Below are 25,498 nucleotides of genomic sequence, written 5' to 3'. Positions count from 1 at the left end.
GTTTCTTTTTCTTTTTTCTTTTGGTCCTGAATTGCCATATATACCAGTGTTGGCAAGTTTTTAAATACCTTTAGTTGGCTAAAAACGGACAAAAATTGAAATGCAGGAGAGCAACTGATTTGTGAATTTTCACATTTAATAACTAAGGTACATGTTATTCAGAGCAATGTTTCTCCCTTCAGTGTAATTTTCTTTCTTGGATAGTGTCTATAAAATCTGCTTTGTGACCAAAAAAAATGTTCTGTGACCTCTAAGGTCTCTTAATTTCTAGGTGTAAAATTCTTTGATACAGTCAACCTCAAAAAATTAGTATATAACACAGGAACTTTCCATTTATGTGAATATAATCTCTTAGCATTATATTTATCCATCTATCCATCCATTCACCTACCTACCTTCTCAAGTTATCAGTGGCTAACATGTTATTTGTCTTTACCATGAGGTATGTTGTGTTATTTCTTCTCATCTGTCCTAAAATTCCTTTTTTTTTCAGGAGCTCTCTCATTCTCACTTCCAGGATTTTATAAACCCATTTTGCTTCCTTGGTCCCCTCACTCCCTATCCACCCCTCACATATGCTGACATCTATCTATTCCTGAGAGTCTGTGTGAAACAAAGAGCCCTAAAAGATTCCTGTCATCGCCCTCACACAAAGCAGTATCTCCTTCGATTCACTTCAAGAGAAGGTCTCTAAGAGATGTGGCGTATAGAAAATCAGTTCCGAATTATTCCTTCTCTTATTCTAAAAGCACCACAACTCTCTCCACTTACCTGTGAACACTTTCCAACTGTTAAGGCTTTGTATTATGAAAATAGTTTACATTTAGCAGGAGTATTTTTTATTTATACCTTTTCTATACCATGTTGAGCATTTTATGGATTTTGGTTTCTAGGGAATAAGTTCTCATTGGAGAAGAGTGCATAATACGTAGGAATTTTCAGTGCAGGGGCGTAGTGAGGAATTCACCCTTACTTAACTGGGGCAGCTTTGCTAATTTTAAACACACTGATCTGCCATGGAAGATTCTTTTTGGGGGGGTGGGGATGGGAGGAAAGATAGGGTAAAGCCATAAAAGCACTGGTCTACTGCGATTTCTCTCTCAGTTTGAAACAAATGTTTGAGATCAGCTTCCTGTTTTATGCCTGCAAAAACCCATTTTGCTTTATACAACTAAAAGATTTTTTTTTCTGTGTCCTGCTTTTCCAAATCATTTACAAATATGTGAAGTGACGCTAACCTTGGCAACTAAATGTAAACAGTTCAGTCTACAATTTGACTCCCTCTAGTTTAATTCATTTAAAATTATTTATTGAGTACCTCTCTACATAAAGCAATGCTTTATTCCCTGTCCCCAGGCAAAACTGTCTTAATGTGCTATGTTGCTTCAACAGGAGCTTAGATATTGGCCACAATGGCTTCTTTAAATTTAGGAGCTTTGAAGAAGAGTCAAATACAATGAACCACTTCACGTCTAGATTAAAGGAAATGGCTGGCTTCTAAGGCGAGGCCTTACCATAGGGTTCATTTACATTCTTTGCCTTTCTCAGACGGTGCTAAACCACAGCCATCACCACTACTTGAAAAAGTAGGGTCTAATTAATGAGGAGATTTGCCTTCTCTGCCTATTCCTGTCAACCTTATTTCAATTCATGGGGTCAGTAGTTCGACTCAAAGTCAGCTGACTCCATTCTTCCCCTTTCCTAGAAATCACATGCCCATTGTTAAGATGCTGGATCATTAAAAGTCAGAACCGGGGAGCATCAGCACTGCCTACTGTAGACGCCTCCTCTTCCAGCTCATGGAGCTGGATGAGCTCATCCTAATTACATGGAAAACTGAAGGTCAGTGCATCAAATTAATGCAGCAGCATATTTCAAAGGGGGATATGACCTCCCCTCCCTATTACAATTTGGTCAGTGAAAATGGTTCTCTCCTCCCCGCTGCCAATATTGTCAACAGGCATTCAGCACAGAACAATTGGGAGTATTGAAACATGTAATTAAGTACTGCTTAAAACTACTCTATTCTAATTAATAGAGCCAATTTGCACAATATGTAATCTTTTCAGTTCTTTAGTGCAGTCCAATGGTCTTCAGTAAGCAGCTCTAATCTCCTTGGGCTCAGGAAAGAAAAGCTATTTTCTAACTTTACTTCCCTTTTAAAAGTAGCGGCTAAATGCCAACCAGTATCCTGCACATTAGCTCCACTGGTGTCCGATCTGCGATTCTGGCAAACTGCTAACTGCTTAGGGTTTCCAGCCAAAACTCGACCAGGGACAAATGTAAAGGCATATGCTGACATTGTGCAAGACGGGAACTGGGTGACACATAAGACTTGCTTTTCAATAGAATGGAGGTAGTTCTGAAACCAAAGATCAGGTTTAAAATTCCATCATTTTCCTAAAGCTAGGATTTAGTAGATTATCATCCAAGGGAAGATACCTTTGCATTTGTTCGTTGTCTTGTCCAAAATTGCCTTCGTGGAGACTATTTTCCCATATCTAAAAAGATAAACAGGAAAAAAAAAAAAGGAGAAGTTAAAATCAAGGAACACTTGTCAACATCTAAGTCCAGAGAACACACATACTTTTCAAACATCTGCAAACTTTAAGATACAAAATGTTCTATACTTAGAGGACAGAAAATGAGACTTCTAAACTCTAAACTAAAAAGGGGAATGGCTAGGTCTGCTATTTGAATCTTTGGATTACAGTTGGATGTTGAACTTTGAGGAATCAGAGGTACTTACCTGACAACCTCTGGACCAAAAAAAAAAAAAAAAAAAAAGAAAAGAAAAAGGAACATGAGTTCTGTAAAAAGTTTCTTCTAGTAACACTATGTGAATACAAAGCCAAATGTAAGGCTACAAAATTACTGAGGTACTATGATCCACAAAGACTTTATAAACTGACAAGAGGGGAAAGCTGCCTGCATTATATCTATTCATTTTGGTTTTGCAGACAGCACTGCATGGCTCCACATCGTCACGTGCACGCATGTCCTTGTTTAACATGCCTGATGGTGTATTTAGTGCAGGTCTTTTTTCACCTAAGACTTTGATAGCTATTTATATCTATATAAACAAATCTATAAAAATATATAACTAACACATTCATTAATATCTCTTTTAACGGAGCAGTAACAGCTATATAGTATACACGCTAATGTGTGTGTACATGCATGTGTGTGTAAGAAATGAACACTAATGAGGGTTTGTATAAATGTGTTCAAATTCCTTAATGTACAGTAGACACTGGGGGAAGAAGGGAAAAAGTCCTGAATGCACTGCTACTGAAGATGAAATGGCAGCATGGCTTAAATGTATGTACTGATCCTATATCCTTTATAGTGACTAGACCATAATGTAAGGTGCTGCCATCTATCTAGGTCTGTCTTCGAAACCCTAAGGGAAAAACAAAACAAAACAAAACAAAAAACGCTTTGAAAAATAATTCTTAAAAATGATTGGGACTCAGATATGCACATAACTTACTTCATGATCTGAAACCTGTGTCCTCATTTATACATGGTCAATTTTCAGATTTTACTTTCCTATGTTTTACTTTTAAAATTTCACGTTTTCTCATGATCTTGAGGACTAAAAAGTCTTAAAAGCTTAGGAAATGAAGCATCTGTGCAGCACCTGAAACCATTCTGGATACTGTAGATTTCTAGTTTATGCATTGAACAAGCTAAAATGTTTTTATCAAGAAGAAACAAATGGCTTGAGCCACCTCTTTCCCTCAGTTAATTTTTACTCTGTGTAATCATGTAATCAAATGATTACTAACTAGGCATGAAAGTAAAGATAATTTAAGGTTCAAAAGACAATTACATCCAAGAGGCATAATGCTGCACAAACACCTTCAATTCCCTGTAGAGACTCTTGAGTATTTATAACAACATTAACACAGGTCACTATGCTTACCAGGAAAAAAAAAAAAGTAATAATTAAAAAGAATCTGCTAATCAGAAAAAATAGGTGATTTTAGCAACCATTTCTCTACGTAGGTTATTTACATGCTTGATATTTACCAGTGCTCTCTCCTTTGCTCAAGTTTTGGATGAAAAGATTTTTATACTGCATTCCTGTCTCATACCATTCCAAAAGTACGGAAGAAGAAAGTTAGTACAGCTCCAATTTGGGATAAGGAGATTGAGAGTCACAGAGATTAAGAGACTTTGCTTGAGGTCACAGAGTTCAGGGTCTTTTGTAAACCACACAGAAGAAAGGAAATTTAGGGAAGGTCAGGGGCTGGCCTTCTACCCTTCTGGTCCTGCCCTCCACACTAATGATGGGAAGGAAAGAGAGGAGTGGGAAGTAGGAAAAAAGAAAAGGCTCCCGGTAGCCCTGGAACTCAATCCATGCCACACTCTCTTCGGGTTTCTGTTCTCTCTGGTCTCTTTGCTACTTTGAGGTCACTCCTCACTTCCACATCTATGAAACCCACACCTCTTCTGCTCTGAATTGACTCCCCAGATCTTGTTCTACTTCTCTGGGCACTCTTTCCATTCTTCTTTGCCCATTCAGCCTCTTCTTCTCCCTCCTTAACCAAGTACTCTCATCTCAACCCTTCCTTTGCCTAGGAAATCCATCCAGTGCTATGGGGTTGTTTAACACATCTTCTCTGATGGTGCCTGTCTCCTTTTGGAGTGTTGTTTGTTGTTGTTGTTGTTTTATCCCCACCCCCCCACCCCCCCCCCCCGCCGACTTTAGTTTTTGTCTCCTCCGCTTTCAACTTAAATATCTTAGTATGTTATTAATTAAGATACTTTAATATCTCATTCAATGTCACCTAATGCCTGATATTTTCTAAATCCCATCCCCAAAGAACCACAAACACATCTTCCCTGTCTTTTTCATTCAACAGCACTATCTCACTCCCAATCTCCCCTCAAGCTCGAGATCTTACAAGACACCATCAACTCAGGCATTCCTGAGTCCAGGCAGTCAGTAACTCTTCTGACTTGTCTCTGATGTGTTTCTAATATTCATCCTTTCCCTTCACTGTGTCTAGACCCAAGCAAAAAACACATAATAGCTCTTACCTTGCCTCCAGCATCTGGTGCTTCCAACCCTGTCTGCTTTTATTTACCTTAAACATCACTTTAAACATGTCTCTCCCATCCATCCCACCATTATCCCATTCTACCCATGCTTCAACTTGAAGAACCTGTTCAAACATTTTCTCTTCCATGAACCCATCCCGAATCTCCTCATCCAAATCCGTTGTGATTTTGTAAGAAACTAGAAAAGGGATTACATGTACTCAATTCCTACTTATGTTCTAGGCACTGTGCCAGGGACTTTGTATGCATGATCTCATTTAATTAACTTTGCAACAATCTTAGGAGGTAGGTGCTATTATTCCCATTTTTGCAAATGGGAAAACGAAAGCTCCTGTAAATTTTAAGCCTAAGATCTCACCTAAAACCCCAAAGCTTAAATGAATTGTGTTTCACTTTTCACTGCAACTTACTCATGAAATAATTTTGAGAAACAAGTTTCCTTTATACACTGAGGGTATGAAAGGAGAGGAACCAAGCAGAAGCCCTCTTTGTATTTTATTTTACCTGCAAAGACCTCTTCTTATCAAGTGGGAGTAGACTTACTTTTCAAGCCAAAGCAGAGCTTCTGTTTGTGTTAAACACAAGAAATAAACATGTGGTTCCTGGCTGAAAGAGGGATGGGAGGGGGGGGGTGTGGGAGAAGAGATATTTCTAAAACGTATCAGTTTTGCTTTCTACTGCGGTTTTTACCATGATTTGTGGGTTAAGCCTGAAAGACTGTGACTCTCAGGCAGAAAACAGTTTCCACTCAGTCTGTGCTGCTAGTATTCCATATCGTCTCCCGGCACTGCAGTGGATCAGTGGACTGCCCGTATGGAGTTACCTGAGGGGTGCAGCAGGGTTTACCTCTCATAAGCTGTCTTCTTTTGGGGGCTATCCACTCACCTACACTTCCCACAGTGTCAGAGGTACCTCATTACAATCACCAGGCTGGAACATGTCACACTTGCCATCACTCAGGCCCTGGCTAAGGTAGCTTCTCAGCGGGGGATGAAGTCAGCCTGTTGTGGGGAGGGAGTAACGGGACAAGTAGTTCTGATGACAGGTGAAAGGATCTAGAACATGGGGATGAACTGTCTATCAAATGGCACCTCAAGAAACAGGAAAAAGTACAGCAGGGCTTTAGAGCAGTCACCATTTCCCACTACTGGTTCTATCTGCAATAAGGTTTTACTAACGTGGGGCCAGGGATGGGGGTGTTATAGATGATTAACATTTCGTCTCATTCTATTGTTGATCATCAGGGCCCAGGTGTAAAAATTCTTAAAGCAACTATTCACCTACCCTTGTTCCAACATGCATTTTGTTTAAAAAAATCATGAATTGGGGCGCCTGGGTGGCTCAGTTGTTTGTGTGCGACTGGTGATTTTGGCTCAGGTCATGATCTCACGGTTTGTGAGTTTGAGCCCCACTTTAGCCTCTGTGCTGACAGCACGGAGCCTGCTTGGGATTCTTTCTTCCCCTCTTTCTGCCCCTTCCCCACTTCCCACTGCAAGTCTGCATGCACTTGCTCCCTCTCAGTAAATAAACTTAAAAAAAAAAAAAAACTCATTAATTAACAGGGACATGTTGGGAAAAACAGGCCTCTTGACTGGCAGAATTCATATTCTGACAACACCAAGGAGAAGAGAGCAAAGCACAGACTTTTATGGGAAAAATGTGAATATGAAGATTCTTTGGGTTTTCACCCGATTCAAAGTAACAAGGCTCAGACCACAGCTCTAGTACCCAAAATATAATATTCTTTGCTAAGAGTAGATAATCCACTCCAGAGGAAGCAAAAGGATAAAGAGTAATTAGGAGATGTGACTACAGAATCATTAGAATTTCAAAGGGAGAGGATAACAAGTAAAGACTCACATTTCAACCTATTGGCCCAAGTGAACTTGGCTGATAAAACCTTCTGCTGATAATCTACCAACATTTCTTGTGCTTCTATCACAGCTTTAGACATTTCTCCCCCATTTCCTTTTAAATTTCTTTCATCTCAGTAAGTTTCAGTCTGTACTTAGTAAATAAAACTTCATTTTCTCCTCTGCCCCCATCAGTCACTCCTAAGCTCTAACTTTTTATTAATTTACCTTAATTACAACAGAAATGCATACTTGTAATTAGAAGACACAGAAAAGTAGGTTGAAATGTTAGTATCACCAGAAGTCCTGGGTAGGAATGTTAAAGCACATTAGTGCCTATCTTTAGACTTTGTCCAACGTGCGGGCACATATGGAACACACACGTGTGCAACCTGTGTACACACACACACACACACACACACACACGTGTGTGCACAAACTCCTGTACTAGGGAACTCATGGCTTTTATCACATTCCAAGTTACAAGCCCAGGCTCTGGAAAGTGGAGTCCAACCCACCCACCACCAACAGATGGCGACAGTGGTTGATAAGTTATTTTAACATTGGTCATTCCAGTTGCAAATTTATTTAAGATACCACAGGGTTATGTGCAGTGTCTGTTTTGAAATATTTTAAGATCATTATTAAACCTGAAAAAGCAATGAGTATGTGAAAAACAGGAAGAAAAAGTATACACTTATAATGTGAACAAAAAATATATTTTGTTTTGACGAAGGTGGAATACTGCTCATGTATAGAAGATGATTGGTTTTTGTTTATTTTTTAAATTTTTAAAAGTTTTAAGATAGAGACAGAAAGAGAGAGCATGCGAGTGAGCAGGGAGACGGGCAAAGGGAGAGAGAGGATACCAAGCAGGCTCCGCACTACCAGTGCAGAGCCTGACGTGGGGCTCGATCTCTTGATCTCAGGATCATAACTTGAGCTGAAATCAAGAGTTGGATGCTGACCCAACTGAGCCACCCAGGCTCCCCATGGTTTTTGTTTGTTTTAATAGCTGAATTGCCAGTGAAGGACAGATTGAGTATGCATCCTGTGAGATTCTGTGCCTGTGCAAAGGACAATAATCAGCAAGAAGGAGGGACAGGGAACTGAAATGACGTATGAGTAGGCTATCAGTTCAACATCAATACTGGACAATATGATCTAATGAGTTAATTCAGGAGACTAATAAAAGCAACAGCTTACATTTATCCAGCTTTTATTTTATGCCAGGCACTACTCTAAGTGTTTTAAGTCATTTTAATCTTAACAACCACCTTTGGAGTAGGTGAGGGCTTTTTCCCGCTTTGTAGATGTGAAACTAGAGAGCAGAGCACGGGCCTAGTAAAGGTAGCACAGCCAGGAAGTGGCAAAGATGGAAGACAGGAAGTTTGCTCCGGATAGCCATGCTGACAGATGCAGAAACTGGTTACCAACCATGGGCTGTTCCATAGGTTCAAAGCAATTCCCGTCTTGAGTCTGCACGGCTCTAAATGAGTGAGAGGATGAGGGCAGACTCTAACTGCAAAGGTTTCCAGGACAGGTGCTGATAACATTCAGAAGGGAGTTACTGCACTTTCTGAGATAAAATAGACAACACTGTTCTGCTTGGAATAAAATGCCCAATAGAGCATATGTATTAGTGGAAAGGAGGCATGACTGGCTTTAAAGCTTAAAAGGAATAATTCATGTATTTACTGGGTAATAATGGATTTGGGGCTATAAGCCGTAACTCTTGTCATTTTGGACTTTTGGGGGAGAAGAAAAACAATGCACACACAAACACACCCACACAGAGATCATACTGTATATGCTGTTTTCTACCTTGCTCTTTTCGCTGCTTTACTTTTTCAGTGCCCTCCCAGGAAAAGAGAATTTCCTAAAATTTGTTTTAGCTCTTCTAACAATGGGTTGAAAAGAGGAAGGAAAAAAAGTATTAGATAACACTCATTTTGCTAATAGAACAGTTTGTTGGAGAATGAAATAAAAAAGTAGGAGTTTTCCAGTGAGGATTCAGAATAACATGGATAACAAAGCCATGAATATACATATACATATATATATATATATATGTAACATGCATAATATATATATATGTATATGTATGTAACATGCATATACATATATGTATACATATATATATGTATATATATATATTTCCATGGATATGTTATCCATGTTATTCTGAATCCTCACTATCTTGAATAACTCAACTGGTTATGTTTTCTTTATTTACTTGGTATAGGAAGTGGTAAGCACTTGAAGATGTGACATTTTACATTAAAAAAAATTTTTTTTTCAACATTTATTTTTGGGACAGAGAGAGACAGAGCATGAATGGGCGAGGGGCAGAGAGAGAGGGAGACACAGAATCGGAAACAGGCTCCAGGCTCCGAGCCATCAGCCCAGAGCCCGACGCGGGGCTCGAACTCACGGACCGCGAGATCGTGACCTGGCTGAAGTCGGACGCTTAACCGACTGCGCCACCCAGGCGCCCCGACATTTTACATTTTAAAATTAGGCAACCAATATCAAGCAAATTTTATAAGACTTTATCTTTTTAGCACTGAAGATTTTATTTTAAAGTTTGTTTATTTATTTTTGAGAGAGAGTGCAAGTGGTGGGGAGTGGGGGGAGCAAACAGAGAGAGAGGGAGAATCCCAAGCAGGCTCTGCACTGTCAGTGAGGAGCCCAAAGCAAGGCTTGAACTCACAAACTGTGAGATCATGACCTGAACTGAAATCAAGAGTCAGATGCTCAACTGACTGAGCCACCCAGATGCCCCAGCACTGAAGATTTTAAATGTTTCTGCAAGACTCTTCTAAGATCTGAAAATACAAAAGGTATAGAAAGTTATTCTACTTTTCATTTCAGTTGTTTTGCCTTAACGGTCCCTGTTACTTGGGTGTAACAAAGGCTGGGTGTGCCTTTGTGGATAAATGATTTCTGGCACATGGGACAGAACAGAAATCTCCCCCATCTTATGCAGCTGAAATTGGAGCCAGAGTTTGAAGGAGGTAAAATGCTTGGCAAGGGAAAGCTGCTACAGCCCTAAAGGTCAGGAACAAACCTGGTGCTGAAGGTGAACGGAACACAGGAAAGACAAGAACAGTCAAGAAAGGGATCAGACCAAGAAACCAACCCACACAGCATGTCTTTGGCATGCCCTTCACCATATAAGGCCTATGAAGAATATACACAATGCCATTCTTGTCATCAAAGGGGGGGCACTCTGTTGGGGGAATGTTAGGGAATCTTTAATATTAAAAAAGAACTAAGAGAACTTGAGGTGTTGTCTGATGAATGCTAAATCAAGGAGGCATAAAACAAAGGATAAAGGTCAAGTTCATGAAGAAAGACTTTGGGGAAAGCAGAAATTCAATAAACAGAAGAACCTGTCTAATGCAAACCGTGTTGGAGGAGCAAGGGACGCTAAGTGTGCAAAGGTCCTAGAGGGCCTGGAGTTCCAGGAAAAGGAGTCAAGGAACAGGACAAGGCCGGAGGTGTTGCAACTGCACAGTGATATGACGAAAGCAAGAGTTTAGTAAGATTAATGAAAATCTTATGGCTAGGATCAGCAGAGAGATGCCACATTTTATTATTTTTGTTTTTGTTCTTGGTACTCAAGCAATAACACTCACGTTCAAGAAATTAAAATGGAGGGATCAGAGCAGCTAGGAGATGACTGGAAAGGTTCCAAAGGACAGAAAAGTTTTAAGACAGAGGACTTTTGTGAACTAGCCTTAAATGCTTAACTTGACAGCTGAGAAAAATAATCCATGGTGTCTGTGCTATGGAAAGCCGGTGGCTTGTTTCTGTGAATGCAGAGAAGAGGGAGAAAAGGAGCCACTGCAGCTCACTTTTCCACACTGTCCTGGAAAGGACAAAGGGTTCCAGACCCTGTCCCAGACCTAGAGCTTGAGGAGACATGATCTGGCAGAAGCTCTGACTGTCCTTGGGCAGTCTATCCCTCCTCTACTCTGGTTCTGTCATGGCACAGGCGCTGGTGGAGAATAAATTACAGAAGCTCTGGAACAAAGCGTCCCATTTTTCAAGAGAAAATATATACACCTGCGGATCTGATTTTTCGTAACACTAACATGTTAACATAAACATGCCCTTCAGGAATACAAATAAAATTGGCTATTTGTACCCAGTTTTTGAGGTTTATAACCTCTTCTGACTAAATTTAGAGCCATGCCTGCTCATCTGCCTTTTCAACATTCCTGGGTGGCACAGCTCATCTATTATAATTGCTACACAAAAGTAACCAGTTCAGTCTGTTTATTGCATATATGGCTTGAACTAAGTAAGTCATAGAGAATGGACATTAAAACTACCTCATTAGAAATGGCTAAGATGCATTTTTGCCACATTCTATGAAAAAATTACACTTCTAAATAAAAGGCACACTATAAAGCATTTGATTTATTACATGGATTTGCTATTGTAGTTTAATATCAAATCTGTTATGATCTGCAATCAAGGTAAAGTAGCTTTAGACTATTTTATAGTCTTTTAAGAGCACACAGCACTCAAAGTGTCATTTACATTATCTTATGACAGAATTTTTGCCACAAGTCACTGTACTACAGCACTTAGGGATGCAGTCACAGACCTACGTTAGCGCTCCCAATACTAATATGTCAGAGGAAAATAATACTCCCTGAAAACGGAAACCAGAATTTTACATGTAAAATAGAGATTATCTATTAGTCTGAAACACTGATTAGTTTCTAACTTTTAAAACAAAGACAGCTTGGTTGTAGAAAGTGGTCTTTTATTTCTGAACTGAATTTATGCACTGACAATGACAGAGCATTTTAAAAACTCTCTTCCTCTCCCATCAAAACCCGGAATGTATTTTCTTTGCTTTGACAATGTCACCTTCATGTTGACTTCACGTTACGGTATCGTAACGAAGACAGTATTATACTAGAAAGTAGACAGATTTGCAGCCAGAGAGGTCTATGCTCAAGGGATCCTTTGGTCAATGACCAGCTCGGGGACTCTGGTGTAGCAGTTGTCTGGCCTCAGTAATCCTACCCATAAAGCAGAATGGTAACATCTAACCTCACAGGACCACTGCTAAGGGGCTGGCACAGTGCTTGACACAGAATACATACTCAATAACTAATAAATGTTGTCCTCTTCTCCCAACACACTCCAAATAATGGCACTTCTAATTCTTACCACTTGATAGCACTAAGCTAGACTACCTCCTTACCTTAATTTCGACATGATCCTGGGTTTGCAAATGTTGAGAAAATGTAGACCTACCACTTTTTATCCTGACTTTTCAGTACAGTCATTTGCATAATGTAGCCACTCAATATATACTGGCTGAATATGTGAAACATAAACATGTAATATGAATTTTTTTCCCCTGAAAGTGTTTGGTGTAGGGAACTGAAGGAGGTTGGCAGTAGTAGGGAGAAGGGAAATATTACATTTTGCCTTGGAAAATGAACACTGCCTTGTATTTTATTCCAATTTAGCTTATAAGAACACCAAGGAGGGAAGCAAGGTAATTTAACAGTTCAACACGAAGTAAAAATTAGTACCAAGAAGAGAACTGTAAGATGTTAGCAGGGGGAAAGACCCAAAAAACTAACAGAATTTTTGTTCCTAGATTGTTTTTCATGTATCTCTAAATTTGTTGCTCTTATAAAGAGAAGTCAAAACTAGAAATCTTTCGGACACACACACACACACACACAGTACCAAAGAACTATGTCAGAATCTGCAGAAACTGAATGCATTAAACTGCAACACTGAAAAACATATTAATGTTTTCATTAATTCAAACTGCTTCATTCAAAACAAGAAAAGCGTGACAGAGACTAAAAGTAAACAATGCTCTCTGAAGCAAAACAGAGAGTTATCTGAAACTATTAAAACAGAGTGTGCAAATTACCTAGAAATTTCTTTTGATTCTGATACAAGCCAAAAGAGGCAAGAGTCAAATTGGACATTTCCTAGACCAAACACTAGTGTTGGCTTTGATCCAAAACACAGCACCAGCGTATTGATTTTCAAATGCAGTAGGTCCATCCTTTACTAAAGTAAGATGTCTTGACTGCCCCAGGACCTTGAAAAGCCAGTCTGGAGAACAGACTGAAAAGGGAAATGATATCTCTTCTACTCATTTTTAGCTCTAAGAAATCTGGGGACACAGTATAAATGCATCACTGGTATATACACTTGGACAGTATAAGCAAGAGAATGCTAATGTAATCTGCCAGCACAGTTGATGTTCCTAAACTCAGATATTTCATTCAAGGGGCACTTGTGACCATGGTCACGGCTCTGAGTGGATCTGATGGAAAAGGAATGTTGGTTTCTCCCACGTGGGTTTCCTACTGGTTTGCCTCTGAGCAAACCTTCCTTAGACACTGTAGCTGAAGATAAGCAGTCATTCCAGAGCCAGAGCAGTGTGGTTCTAAAAGTTTATAGTCTTAACATTTAAGAAAATCAGAGGGGAATCATCTGTATGTAAAAGAATGGAACTAAGGAGAACCAAATGCTGTAAATTACTTCAGAATCAGTTTCACGCAATTACCATATCCCAAATGAAAGGGCTATACCTCACTCTCAAGATGGCTGAATTCACTGCATTTTCCAGAAGATGTTCTCATTCTCCTTTGCGAGTAAGGGGGCTGTGAATGAAGGCTAGGACTGTTTACATGACTTTGTAATAATTTTCCCATCTTGGTTGTTTTGAGAAATCTTGCACAATAAGAGAGGTACTAATGGAAAGTGAAAATGCCATTCAGATTCTCTAAAAAAACAAAAAACTAGATTCAAGAAATGAAGGCTAATACTGATCTGAAGCAAAATTCCAGAGTGGATTGGTAAACAGAAGGTTAGAGAGACTTGTGAAAAGAACAAATACGAGTGAAGTCCTGAAGAGCAAACCATACACATTCAAGTTTTGTTCTTTCTGTTTTGGGGGGGGGGGGGGGGTGGTGCTAAGGAAGAAAGAGCTGCTTGGGAATGCCACACAGCGTATTTTTATTTGAGCTAAATAAAAATCATTATTTGCTCATGGAACTAGATGAGACACCTGGGAAGACAAGTTTGGTCTGGATGAGTGGGTATGTAAAGGGTTAAACCGGTGTCTGGGCTGAACTCTGTTGGTCAGTGATCGCAGCATGGAGGGAAGGCTCTAGTGCTGTGCCACACGGCTCTGTTCCTGGCAGCACTTTCTCAACGCGTAAGCAACTACATAAATCAGGTAACTAATAGCATGCTAATTACATATATACATGTTCCAAAGCTGGCAGGGGAGGATGGTGGATGTAAGCTGTCAAAATTAATACTTTGAAACTGTTTCAACAGGCTAGAATAAATCCTTGGCCAAAGCCAACACTATAATATTTAACAGAGAAAAGTAAGTCATTTGTATATGACTTATTCTGGGGGCGGGGGTGGGGGGAATCATTTAGGTAATGGTTCAACATATTCATGTGAAAATACATGATTTTTTGATTAGGAACAAACAAGTTCAAGTTCTCTGAATAAAACAGACTTACGTTGCACTAAGAAAAATACATGATCCTGATCATAATGATAAATTACGCTTTTGGGTCTCTTTGCTCACCAATCCCCAAAATCCACCATTATGGGTTAAATTGTGTGCCCCATAAGATGTCTTAGGTTCCAGTACCTATGAATGTGATCTTACTTGGAAATAGGGCCTCTGCAGATATAATCAAGTTAAGAGGAGGTCATTATTAGGGCAGGCCCTCATCCAATGTGACAGGTGTCCTTATAAGAGGGAAATTTGGATACAGAGACATAGAGAGATGCTGTATGATGACAGGTGGGGAACTGAGCTACAAGCCAGGAATACTAAGGATTGGTGGCAAGCCACTGGAAGCTAGGATGAGGCAAGGAGGGGTTCTCCCCTATAGGATTCGGAGGCAACACAGCTCTGCTGACACCTTAATTTTGGACTTCTGGCCTCTAGAACTGTGAAACAATAGTTTTGTTCTTATAAAGCCACCCAGTTAGTGGTACTTTGTAAGAGCAGCCCAAGCAAACTCCTAAAACTCAAGCTTGCCTATCGCTATACACGTTGCTGTGCCTGCCCTGCTCGGTCTTAATTTCCTGACCTTTAAGCTATTACTTCTCTCGGGGAACTTTAGTGTCATTCTGCAAGACTCAGTTTCATGGTGTTCTCGGGCAGCAAGGCTTTCTGACCGCCCCTCTCCGCACCCCCCCCCCCCCACTCCCCATGAAGTGGAGTGCTCTGTCTGCACTACGTCCATGGCAGCGTGTCCTCAGTGCATCTTGTGCGGCAGTCAGCAAGCTGCCGCACGGCCGGTGTGTCTGCGTCCTCGTTAGATGGGTACCTTTCAACTGCTTTCCTTTGTGTATCAGGCACCAGAATAGTCAGCAGTCAAAATTCAGAAGAAAGGAGTGGAGGAATAAATAAACGAGGAACAAGAGCCTGCTTTCTACATCGAACGTATTTGTTCTAAACCTCTCCTCTTCCCCAGTCTGGGCGCTTTTCGGAAGAGAATGAGCACAATAGACAAGTCCAGAAATCACAGCCTCTGAGGCAGGCACAGCTGAGAGCCCTACAGATGCTTGCCTGGAAAGGGAGACTATATATATATATATATAAAGGCCTTTCTAAACACGACGTAGAGAGTTGCCACCACTAGCAGTGGTGAAGCAGAGAAGGATCTCACAAAAACTGACCTAGGAAGAGAGGATCACCAGCACTCAACAGAAAAATAAGTGCAGTGAATTCTTCCAAAAGTTAAATTTATTCTAAGATTAGTTTAAAAAAAATTTTTTTTTCAACGTTTATTTATTTTTGGGACAGAGAGAGACAGAGCATGAATGGGGGAGGGGCAGAGAGAGAGGGAGACACAGAATCGGAAACAGGCTCCAGGCTCTGAGCCATCAGCCCAGAGCCCGACGCGGGGATCGAACTCCCGGACCGCGAGATCGTGACCTGGTTGAAGTCGGACGCTTAACCGACTGCACCGCCCAGGCGCCCCTATTCTAAGATTAGTTTTAAAATGGCCTTTCTTTTTAGGAAGTAGTGGTGAAGAGTGGTGGTTATTTCAGTTTGTGTCCTTTTTGACAAAATATAATCTTAACTCTGTACCGGCTCTCTAACCTTAATTACTTTTGTTTAGTATACTGGCCCTTAAAATCCAAAACCTGGGGCATCTGGGTAGCTCAGTCAGTTAAGCATCCGATTCTTGATTTTGGCTCAGGTCATAAGCTCAAGATCCGTAGACTGAGCCCTGTATTGGGCTCTGTGCTGACAGCGTAGAGCTTACTTGGAATTCTCTCTCTCCCTGTCTCTGCCCCTCCCCCGCTCTCTCTCTCTCTCTCTCCATATAAAAACATAAACATTTTTTTTAAAAGTTCAAAAACCTGGGGAACCACTAAAACATGCTGGGTTGGTGAGCAGGAGGTTGGTATCTCTGCTTTGAAAAAGGGACCCATCTGGATGACTAAGAAAATTAATGTCAATAAGAATAATGCTTATGTGGACAGAATCACTGGGTAAAAGAATAATGGCAAAAACATCTTTTAAAAAACCCACAGTTCACAGCATTCCACTCATTTTAATTTTAAGTTATAAACTGGGACAAAAACAGCCCAATAAAACTCTGTAAAATTATACAGGAATTTACCATGCCCCCAATAAAGATATACCTGTGGGAAAAAATGAGACAATGGGGAGAAGGCCTATGGTTAGCTTCCCTCTCTCCTGTTTTCTCCAGGATTCAGCTGAAGTGGGTACTATTACCAGCAATGATGCCTCCTTATACTTCCTGAATTATCCTGCTGAATTAGCAGAGCACAACCCTCACTCCCGACTTCCTGCTTTGTTCAGGGCTTACTTAACCTTGAATGCTTCAACTGTCAAGGTAAAACAGGTTCCGAATGTAAATGTTGTATTATGTCCTGTATCTTTAGAAAGGCCCTGTAGAATCTGCTAGGAGAGGATCTTCATAAGAGAGCCCAAATCCTAGTGATACTAGAAAGTTACTGAAGACAGGGAGTCAAAGGAAATCACCAGAAAGTCTCACTACGTAACAGTCTTACATATATAAACACGTACATATATGCACGCACACACACAGTTCTTTTCAGGTGAATGTAAAGTTCACTTACCCCAGATGCCATCCCAGGCCCTAGTGGGTGGAGATGGGGGTGGGGGGAGGAGACGTGGCCTTTCTTTGAGCTTGAGTTGAAAGCAAAACATAGGGATACGACATGATTATCTCCTGTGCTTACTGGAAAAATACACATAACATTCAATCTATAGGATGATCCTAATAATGATAATTCCCACTCTCTTGTAAGAAACATGGGACTGTTTTAGAATGCAGATAAAATAAAATACAAAGTGTTAAGTAAAAGTGAAGTACCCTTTCTCAGTACTTAACTGTTCAGAGCTCAGCTTAACAAAGTATTTGTTTTTCTTTTACCTGGGTCAGTCCCCACCAGGCCAGTATCTGTTCCAAACTGTATCTGACGAAGGTGATAACTGTCCCCTTAACACCCGGACCTACACTGGGCACACAATTGCTCCATGACCTTGAACGTTTCTACTACAACACTCTAACTCCCAAAGAAATCAGGGAATGTCTTTAAGCTGCAGCTTGCTTTCTAGATCTGTCTCCAAGCCCTCACACTTCAAAGGGTTTCCAAACCATACACTTCATTTTCAGAAGCAATGCGACAGGAATGAAGGGCAAGTGAAGAAGGGGGTGGGTGGGGGGAAGGAAATAAGCACTTTTCGGTCCAGTAAATGAAAAATTACATTTCCTTCTGGTGGCTGAGCGTACAACACAAAGAGATACCCAATTATAGAAATCAGAGAAAAGTTGCAATGGAAATTCAGAAGATAATAACAAACCAGCATTTTTTAAAACCAACAAATACTACAGAGACATGTGAAACCATGAAATTCCTGCACATGAACCTTGAATGGTGCGCCTTAAAGAAAACAGAGACAGAGTGCATTGGTTTTAAATAGATGAAAACTTGAGGGGTCGGGACCTGCTCTAGTCACATGTGTAATGAGCTGCCCACATTTGTGTTCAGCAAGGATAATTTTTAACACTCAGTTCTATAAATATTTTCATCCTTTTCAATGAGAACAACTACTTTGAATTACTACTCAGAGAGGATTTATCTGCAGTACCTGAAGATTTCCATTTCTCTGACATCATTTTACCTAAGGAGATTTTGCAGAGAAGGAGAATAAGATGTTACTCAGATAACAAGTTACTCTTGAGTAAGCAAATGAGCTAATAAATGGGGAATCGGTACGTCTACCAAGTGTGCAACGGACAAGTGGGCAGTTAAGAACTAGGAGAGAAGCGATAGCACGTGTTTGATTTCTATGATAAACTTTGTAAAGAACTGTCACATTCGATATGTTGTAAGGACTTTCACACACATATCTTGTCCAAGCCTCATGACAACCTGGCAAAGGAGATTAGTCCTGAACGGGACACAGGAAAGGAACGAAGACCAAGGAAGAAAGGGGGTCATCTTTCCACTGCACTGCAGCAGAGATGAATTGGAAAAGGAAGTCAGGTTATTTGGTAAGTGCTCAGTAAAAAGGAGTCTGAATCAGGTTCTTCCTGGAACTCATCGAATAGCCACTTCCAGTGACAATGTGCTTTAAGGAAACTTGGCTAAATGGGAAGAGCTTGTCACTACAGCCAAGACTGGACCAGTGCCATGAAGATTGTGTTGGGCCAAGAAAATAACGCAACACAACCCTCTTCTTTAGGAAAATGAAACCAAAACATTTAAGGCCAAAATCCATCTCTTTAAAAGTCACCATTTTAGGCTACGTTGAAAGCACAAGTTTTAAGTTTACTTTTATTAGTAGAGACTGGAGATAATTTGGGGGAGACAAAAAAAAATTCTAATGTATACCTAAGACTTTATCCTGAAATGGGGGGGGGGGGATAAAGTAAAAAAAAATAATAATAAAAAAATAAAGGGTCAAAGCTCTTCAGCTAATCACATAACAAAAAGCAAAATGATGAAGATTAACATCTATCATAACCCACGGTGCAGAAGATAGAAAGAAAAAGGCATTTAGAATCTAAAGAGTATGTTTTAGACACAGGTGTTTATTCTCAACAAAGAGAAATGACACGGGACCTAGCTGTCACCTGAAAAAGGGATGAAAGAGTGCACAGGACAGTATTTTGGGGGAAAATATTTTTTAAATCGTATTTTTTAAATTATCAAACCAATCACTAAATGGAAACATGCAAAGGTATAAGGATCTGCAGTACCACTGGGCTCTGGTCAGAATGTGGAGGAGTAGGGAGAGTAAAGGTGTCACAAATACCCAAGAGTGTCCAGTCCCTCAACTGGTGGAGCCTCTTACTGTTACATCCGCACAGCAAACCTGACACATGACAGGTGCAGGACAGGAGCCTCCTAGGGAACTGTTCGCACTGTTGTGTGGGAAAAACGTTAATGTGCTCGAGACAACAGTGACAATCAAGGTCTTGACATAAACCAGCTCCTACCCTTGCTAAAAGAAGAGAAGGAAAGCAAAGGGGTGTCCAGCGTTTCTTGTCATTTGCTCTCCTCAACTGCAGAAGGCTCAGAAGGGATTTTCATAAACTCTGAGCTAATTGGCCTTGCAATCCTGATGTAACCGTATCCCATGTAGTCGTGCCAATTAAAAACTTCCCACTCGAGGAGGACTCTTCTCCCCAGGATCTTCATTATGTACTTCTAAAACTACAAGTAATGTTAACTGTTCTTGGCTTTTCATTCCTAGGGCACATGTATGGATCAGTTCCCACAAGATTCATCCCACAGGTATTCCATGCATTTTTAAATTATTTATGTCTTAGTGGCTTCGTTGCTGGCAAAGAGAACCAGACATTCACATTAATTCAAGCCTCCATCCCAACTGGGTTTGGATAAGCTGTCCGTCATTCTTTCCTCTTATTTGACACTGGGCAGCTCATGTCAGAGTATAAAATTTGGTTGTTTTTCCTTTTCTAATAGAGATAAAACACACTCTCTCTCAAATCAGCAATGATGATAACAACAACAAAGTAAAGACCCCCAGGTTGCAGACAAAATGGCCAGAAAGGCACACACCTCTGGCTAAGAGCAAACTGGCCATGCTCACAGGGCAGTGGGCACTCTGGAGCCAAAGCTTAAAACCATTTCTCTTATGGAAAAGATTGAGAGTAGGTACAAAGATTCTGTGGCAAAGATTACATAGAAGTATTATAAATAATCTAAATATTAATTAAACTGCAGAACAGCCTGGGATGGAAAAGCCATGTAGTCAATGATATTGTATATCCTTGTTACAATACCCTTGTTACTTTGCCCCAAGCAAAGAGGGAACAAGATACAGTATTTCCTGAGCTATAGACTGTCAAGAAATCATATACAAATTATCCCTCCCTTGTTTTCTCTTGAAATACCTCAACCAACTCTATCCAATAGGAACAGAATTCAAACCACAAAATGTGACCCACATATGTAACTTTAAATTTTGTAGTCACCACACTAAAGAGAAATATGAAATTATTTTCAACGTTTTACTTAACCAAACATATCGAAGATGTTATTTCAACACGTAATCCGTGTCAAACATCAGAATGAGATGTCTAACATTTTTCTGAAGTCTGAAATCCAGGGTGCGTTTGACACCTCCGGCACGTCTCCATTTGGACTGGCCACATTTCGAGCACTCTGGAAACGCCTGTGGCTGGTGGATATCCTGCTGTTTGCACAGATCTGGATGTTTATGTATTGCTGTCTCTTCTGCAGTTCAGCATTTCCCTCACCATGGGAAATAGTAGCCTGACACTATTTAAATCACGGCTACAGCAACTGGCAACTACTACTTTAGATTTCTTATGGTAGCTGCCTACAGTGGGCACAAATTAGGGCAATAATCTAACTTTTGTACTTTCAAGTGATTTTTCTAAACTTGGCTGTAAGGGAAATACCAATCATTCACTTTGGGGGGGGGGGAGCTAATCTTTGCAAATGTCTGAACAACAAGATATACTTGAAACATCCCGAAAGATTTTTCTTTTGACTTACTTGGTAAGATCTTATGTTTACTCTCACAGTATAAATTATGTCTCATGGCACACACATGGCAGAACATTCTATAATTCTTCCTTCACCATCCCCAACTCTTGGGGCTTTGGATGAGCTTAAATCATATACTTTAAATGAAATGAACGACACATATGAAACAGGGCTGCACATCAGAATGCCATCTCAAACATTTGTTTGGGAAGCCTCATTTCAAGAAAAAAAATCTGGGGGCACCCACATGTCTAATCACTGTCTAAAAACAAGGAACTGACTAAATCTGAAGCCAATTGGCCAGCATATCTGAGATCTGCACTTGTCTCAAATATCATATTTTAACTTTATTCTACACCACATGATGTCAGGGAAAAACCAGGGCAGATACTAGCCTCTAGAGCACCTTTCATGCAATTAAAAAAAAAAAAAAAAAAAAGATATTCTCTATTGGAGGAGGAAATCACTTACACACAGGACTTTGTGACTTGAGTGGGAGACAGAGTTTAGCCCCACATACCCCCGGGCCAGGTATTTTTTGTACAGGTGGCAATGTCCCCAGTTGTACATAAAGTCCTGGGAACAATGCATACAATAGCAGATCTGGGTAGCAAGCTCTGGACACAGCAATGAACTCAATATGTAGGCTGCATATTTCCTGTAGGTGCATAAACACTAAGAATGCCATCCTTATTGAATGTTGTAAAATGGGGATAACCCCTCCTGATGGACAGGTGAAGCAGGAGATAAGGAGCAGAAATCCAGATTTTCAAAAGGTAAAAATGCTGTTAAAGACATACACTGGAAATTAAAGTTTCTGAAGTTAAGTGAGTTCTTAGTATGAAAAAACACACGACGAACTTCATAAAAATGTTTTCTACAAATGTTTATAAGGTGCATAATAAATGATTCTGAAAAAGTCCATCTAATGGTATAAATGGGAAAACCGGAACTTGTTGATCACACACTTTTTCATTCCTCTTTTGCTACAATAATTTGATTATAACAGAATATAGAATATTCTATTTAATTTTACATGTGTGCTATAAAAAAACATTACTGTACATTCTACTGTCCATCTCAATAGGGTTTAAATGAAAATCTACAATCACTTCAAGCCAAATTCACTGTCTCCTAACCAAACCCAATAGTCCTCCTATATTGGAAAAGCAGGCAGAGCATCCTGCTGTCTATCAGTCCACCTATCTAGTGATCTATCTTTTTTCTCTCATATATATTATAATCTTGTTAAAGACAGGAAGCATGTCTTATTCATTTATATGTCCTGTATCTACCACAATGCCTGTCGCATAACAGGTGCTCAATAAACGGTGGTTGAACTAATGTAAAAAACATTAAACTGTAAAAAGGTAAGGTAGCGGCCATAAGGCACAGACTACAGAATGAACACAGAGAAATACCCAATAACCACTCACCAGTTAGAAGACAACAGGAGAGGGAAAGGAAAGAAAGGGGCTGTACTTGTTCCATCATGACCTATCTGTGTGAAGCACTGGTGGAAGAACTTTACACATATCACTCACTGAATCCACCCCTGCCCCCCGCCCCTTTATGGCTGAGAACACGGAGGCCAGAAAGGAAAAGCAACCTGTCCAGGGTCATCCACCTATTACACACGGAGCCAGGACTGAAATTGGCTTGTCTGTGCCGAATCACATCCCTTTCCCTGTGCTCTCGGCTCCAGGGGAGGAGCCATTAAAGAACAAGCCAAGACCCAGCTGTACGGACTCTGGAGAAAAGTTCTGTGCTCCACTGTCTAAGTAGCTATTTTTCTTCTCTCTCCTTTGCCTGTCACACATCTCATTCTGTTCTACGAAAACAAGTTTATTTTCATTATGAGCAACATTACAATCTGAGCATAAACTCTAAATTAATGATCAAGTTACTCTAATAATATTCAACATAAAATTCCAGGAAAACAAATTATTTCGAGCCTTTGAAGTTTATGGTAACAATGGTTTTGTTACCTGTTGTTTTCCCTGTTTCTGATGTAGCTGGAAACAAAGCTATGCTGATGCTCTAAAATTATTTGTGACAATCGAAAATGGAACAACATTCGTAAATTAATTTTTGCCACAGTGCTGGGAACTGAAACACAAGGATTTATTTATTATACACCGTGAACTAGCTTAAAACAAGGTTTTCAGTAAAGTGTCCAAAATAGTAAAATAAGTATATGTATATGCTCAAGTGTATGTACACATCTTTACACATGTGTATATGTGTGATCAACTAAATATATATATATGTATATATGTATATATATACATATATATATATGAAATAGCCTTGTGACTAAAGTAAACTGTAATAAGGTATAACATCTGTAAAAGACTAGTTTTTAGTTTATGGGTTTTCTTATTACATAGAAATATATATATATATATACACATATATATATACACACACACACACACATACATGTATATATATTTTCTTACACAGAAATATTTTATTTCTTCTTAAAACTTCTTTTAAAACTTTTATTAATTTTTGAGAGACAGAGTGTGAGTGGGGGAAGGGTAGAGACAGAGGGAGACAGAATCTGAAGCAGGCTCCAGGCTCTGAGCTGTCAGCACAAAGCCCTATGTGGGGCTAGAACCCAGGGACTGCAAGATGGTGACCTGAACCAAAGTCAGACGTTCAACCAACTGAGCCACCCAGCTGCTCCGACACAAATATATTTTAAAGGCACAAATTCTGTCCTTGAATTGGTCTGTATGGACAATGATTAATGCTCATCAAATGTTCATAATATTCAAAGCACTATGTAAGTCCTTTCCCTGCCCTTTAGAGGTGGGTACTGTTTGGGTTCCCATCTCTCAATCATATTCCTTCTCCTTCTCCCCTCCTTCCCCAGGTAAATTTGGTGCTCTGTTGTGTAGACCTTAATGAATCAGTTTAGGTTAACTAAATACGTGTATTTTAACTTTTTTTTAAAAGATTTTTTAACGTTTATTTATTTTTGAGACAGAGAAAGCATGAGTGGGAGAGGGGCAGAGATGGGGAGACAGAATCCAAAGCAGGCTCCAGGCTCCAAGCTGTCAGCACAGAGCCCAACGTGGGGCTGGAACTCAAGAGCCGTGAGATCATGACCTGAGCCGAAGTCGGACACTCAACCAACTGAGCCACCCAGGTGCCCCCTAAATATACTGATTAAATATTAATCAGTAAACTATGAGGAGAGGCTCTTTAGCAATGAGATTACTTTGGATTCTTAGTTTCTTCAAACTTTTGTATGTTTTTCATTTTTTTATTTTTTATTTTTTTTTTAAAAGATCACTTTTATTTATTTATTTTTTCAACGTTTTTTTTTATTTATTTTTGGGACAGAGAGAGACAGAGCATGAACGGGGGAGGGGCAGAGAGAGAGGGAGACACAGAATCGGAAACAGGCTCCAGGCTCTGAGCCATCAGCCCAGAGCCTGACGCGGGGCTCGAACTCACGGACCGCGAGATCGTGACCTGGTTGAAGTCGGATGCTTAACCGACTGCGCCACCCAGGCGCCCCATGTTTTTCATTTTTTTAATAAGCAGATCTTATTTTTGAGAGAAAATATTAAACCATACCGTTCTTAAAAAACCTCTGCTATAATTTATTAATGGATTCAAAAAGGGACATCTTTGGGTTATGTCCTTATGGTGAATGTGAGACTGTGGAACACAGTGGAAGCAAGAATGTCTGAAAACATACTCCCAAGAGGTCTGACACTGGCTTTTGGGTCACCAAGGAGTAATCTAGTAACAGAAGAAACACAGCTGACCTCCAGGTACTTAGGGGAAAAGGAGGAAAGAAAGGGAATCTCAAAGGAAACAATGAAAAATTACAGGAGGCTGGAGAGTGTGAAAAATCAACAACTCCTGGAAAACATGTGAAGCAGATGCAAACGCAATAATGAAGAAATGTAGATAACCAGAATTTTCTGAATTACAAATTACAAAAGACGGGCAAAACTGTTGGCCACCATCCAGAAAAAAACCTCCCAAAACCTTAAGGTCAGAGCTGCAAAAACCAGGAGTATGTGTCCATCCCTTGATGAACAGGTAAAAAAAAAAACTTCCAATTTAATCCTTTAGAAAACTGGGATAACTCACAGGTGTTGTCAGTGAATATACAGAATATACAGATGTTTTTAAAAAACTGCTATCCTAAAACACATGGAAGTCTAAGGGAAGATCAATGTCTTCAAGCTGACTTAAGCACCCAACTATTACAGAGGATGACCCTTAATCCAATGATTAAGAACATAAGGACATTTTCATAGCTTACTCTCATTTTTTCTATTTCTCTGTGAAATGTTCATTTTTTAAAAAGATTATAAACCTGGCAGATGCTCTTATAAAGTGGGAAACATTGATTTTCTTAGACTTAAAAAAAAGTACACATTTGAGTAGACAAGTAAAAATTGTTAACAAAATCAGGGTCATGTCGAACATAGAAGTATTCAATCTTTTTCACGTAATACACTGTGAGAATT

The 25,498-nt window shown here is 39.8% G+C and overlaps 1 protein-coding gene across 7 annotated transcripts in view; it reads right to left on the bottom strand.

The window, feature by feature from the left end:
* Nucleotides 1-25,498, bottom strand: part of RBMS1 (RNA binding motif single stranded interacting protein 1) — a 220,184-nt gene that overhangs the window by 41,806 nt on the left and 152,880 nt on the right. For all 7 annotated transcript variants that reach the window (XM_047869518.1, XM_047869517.1, XM_047869520.1 and 4 more), the window contains exon 3: nt 2,443-2,501. In XM_047869518.1, coding sequence (XP_047725474.1) covers nt 2,443-2,501 — 59 coding nt within the window. The remainder of the gene's footprint in view (nt 1-2,442; nt 2,502-25,498) is intronic.

The sequence above is a fragment of the Prionailurus viverrinus genome, chromosome C1, assembly GCF_022837055.1.
Source record: "Prionailurus viverrinus isolate Anna chromosome C1, UM_Priviv_1.0, whole genome shotgun sequence".
NCBI lineage: Eukaryota > Metazoa > Chordata > Mammalia > Carnivora > Felidae > Prionailurus > Prionailurus viverrinus.
Note: the sequence above shows the minus strand (reverse complement) of the source record. Positions and strands in the feature narration are given on the sequence as shown.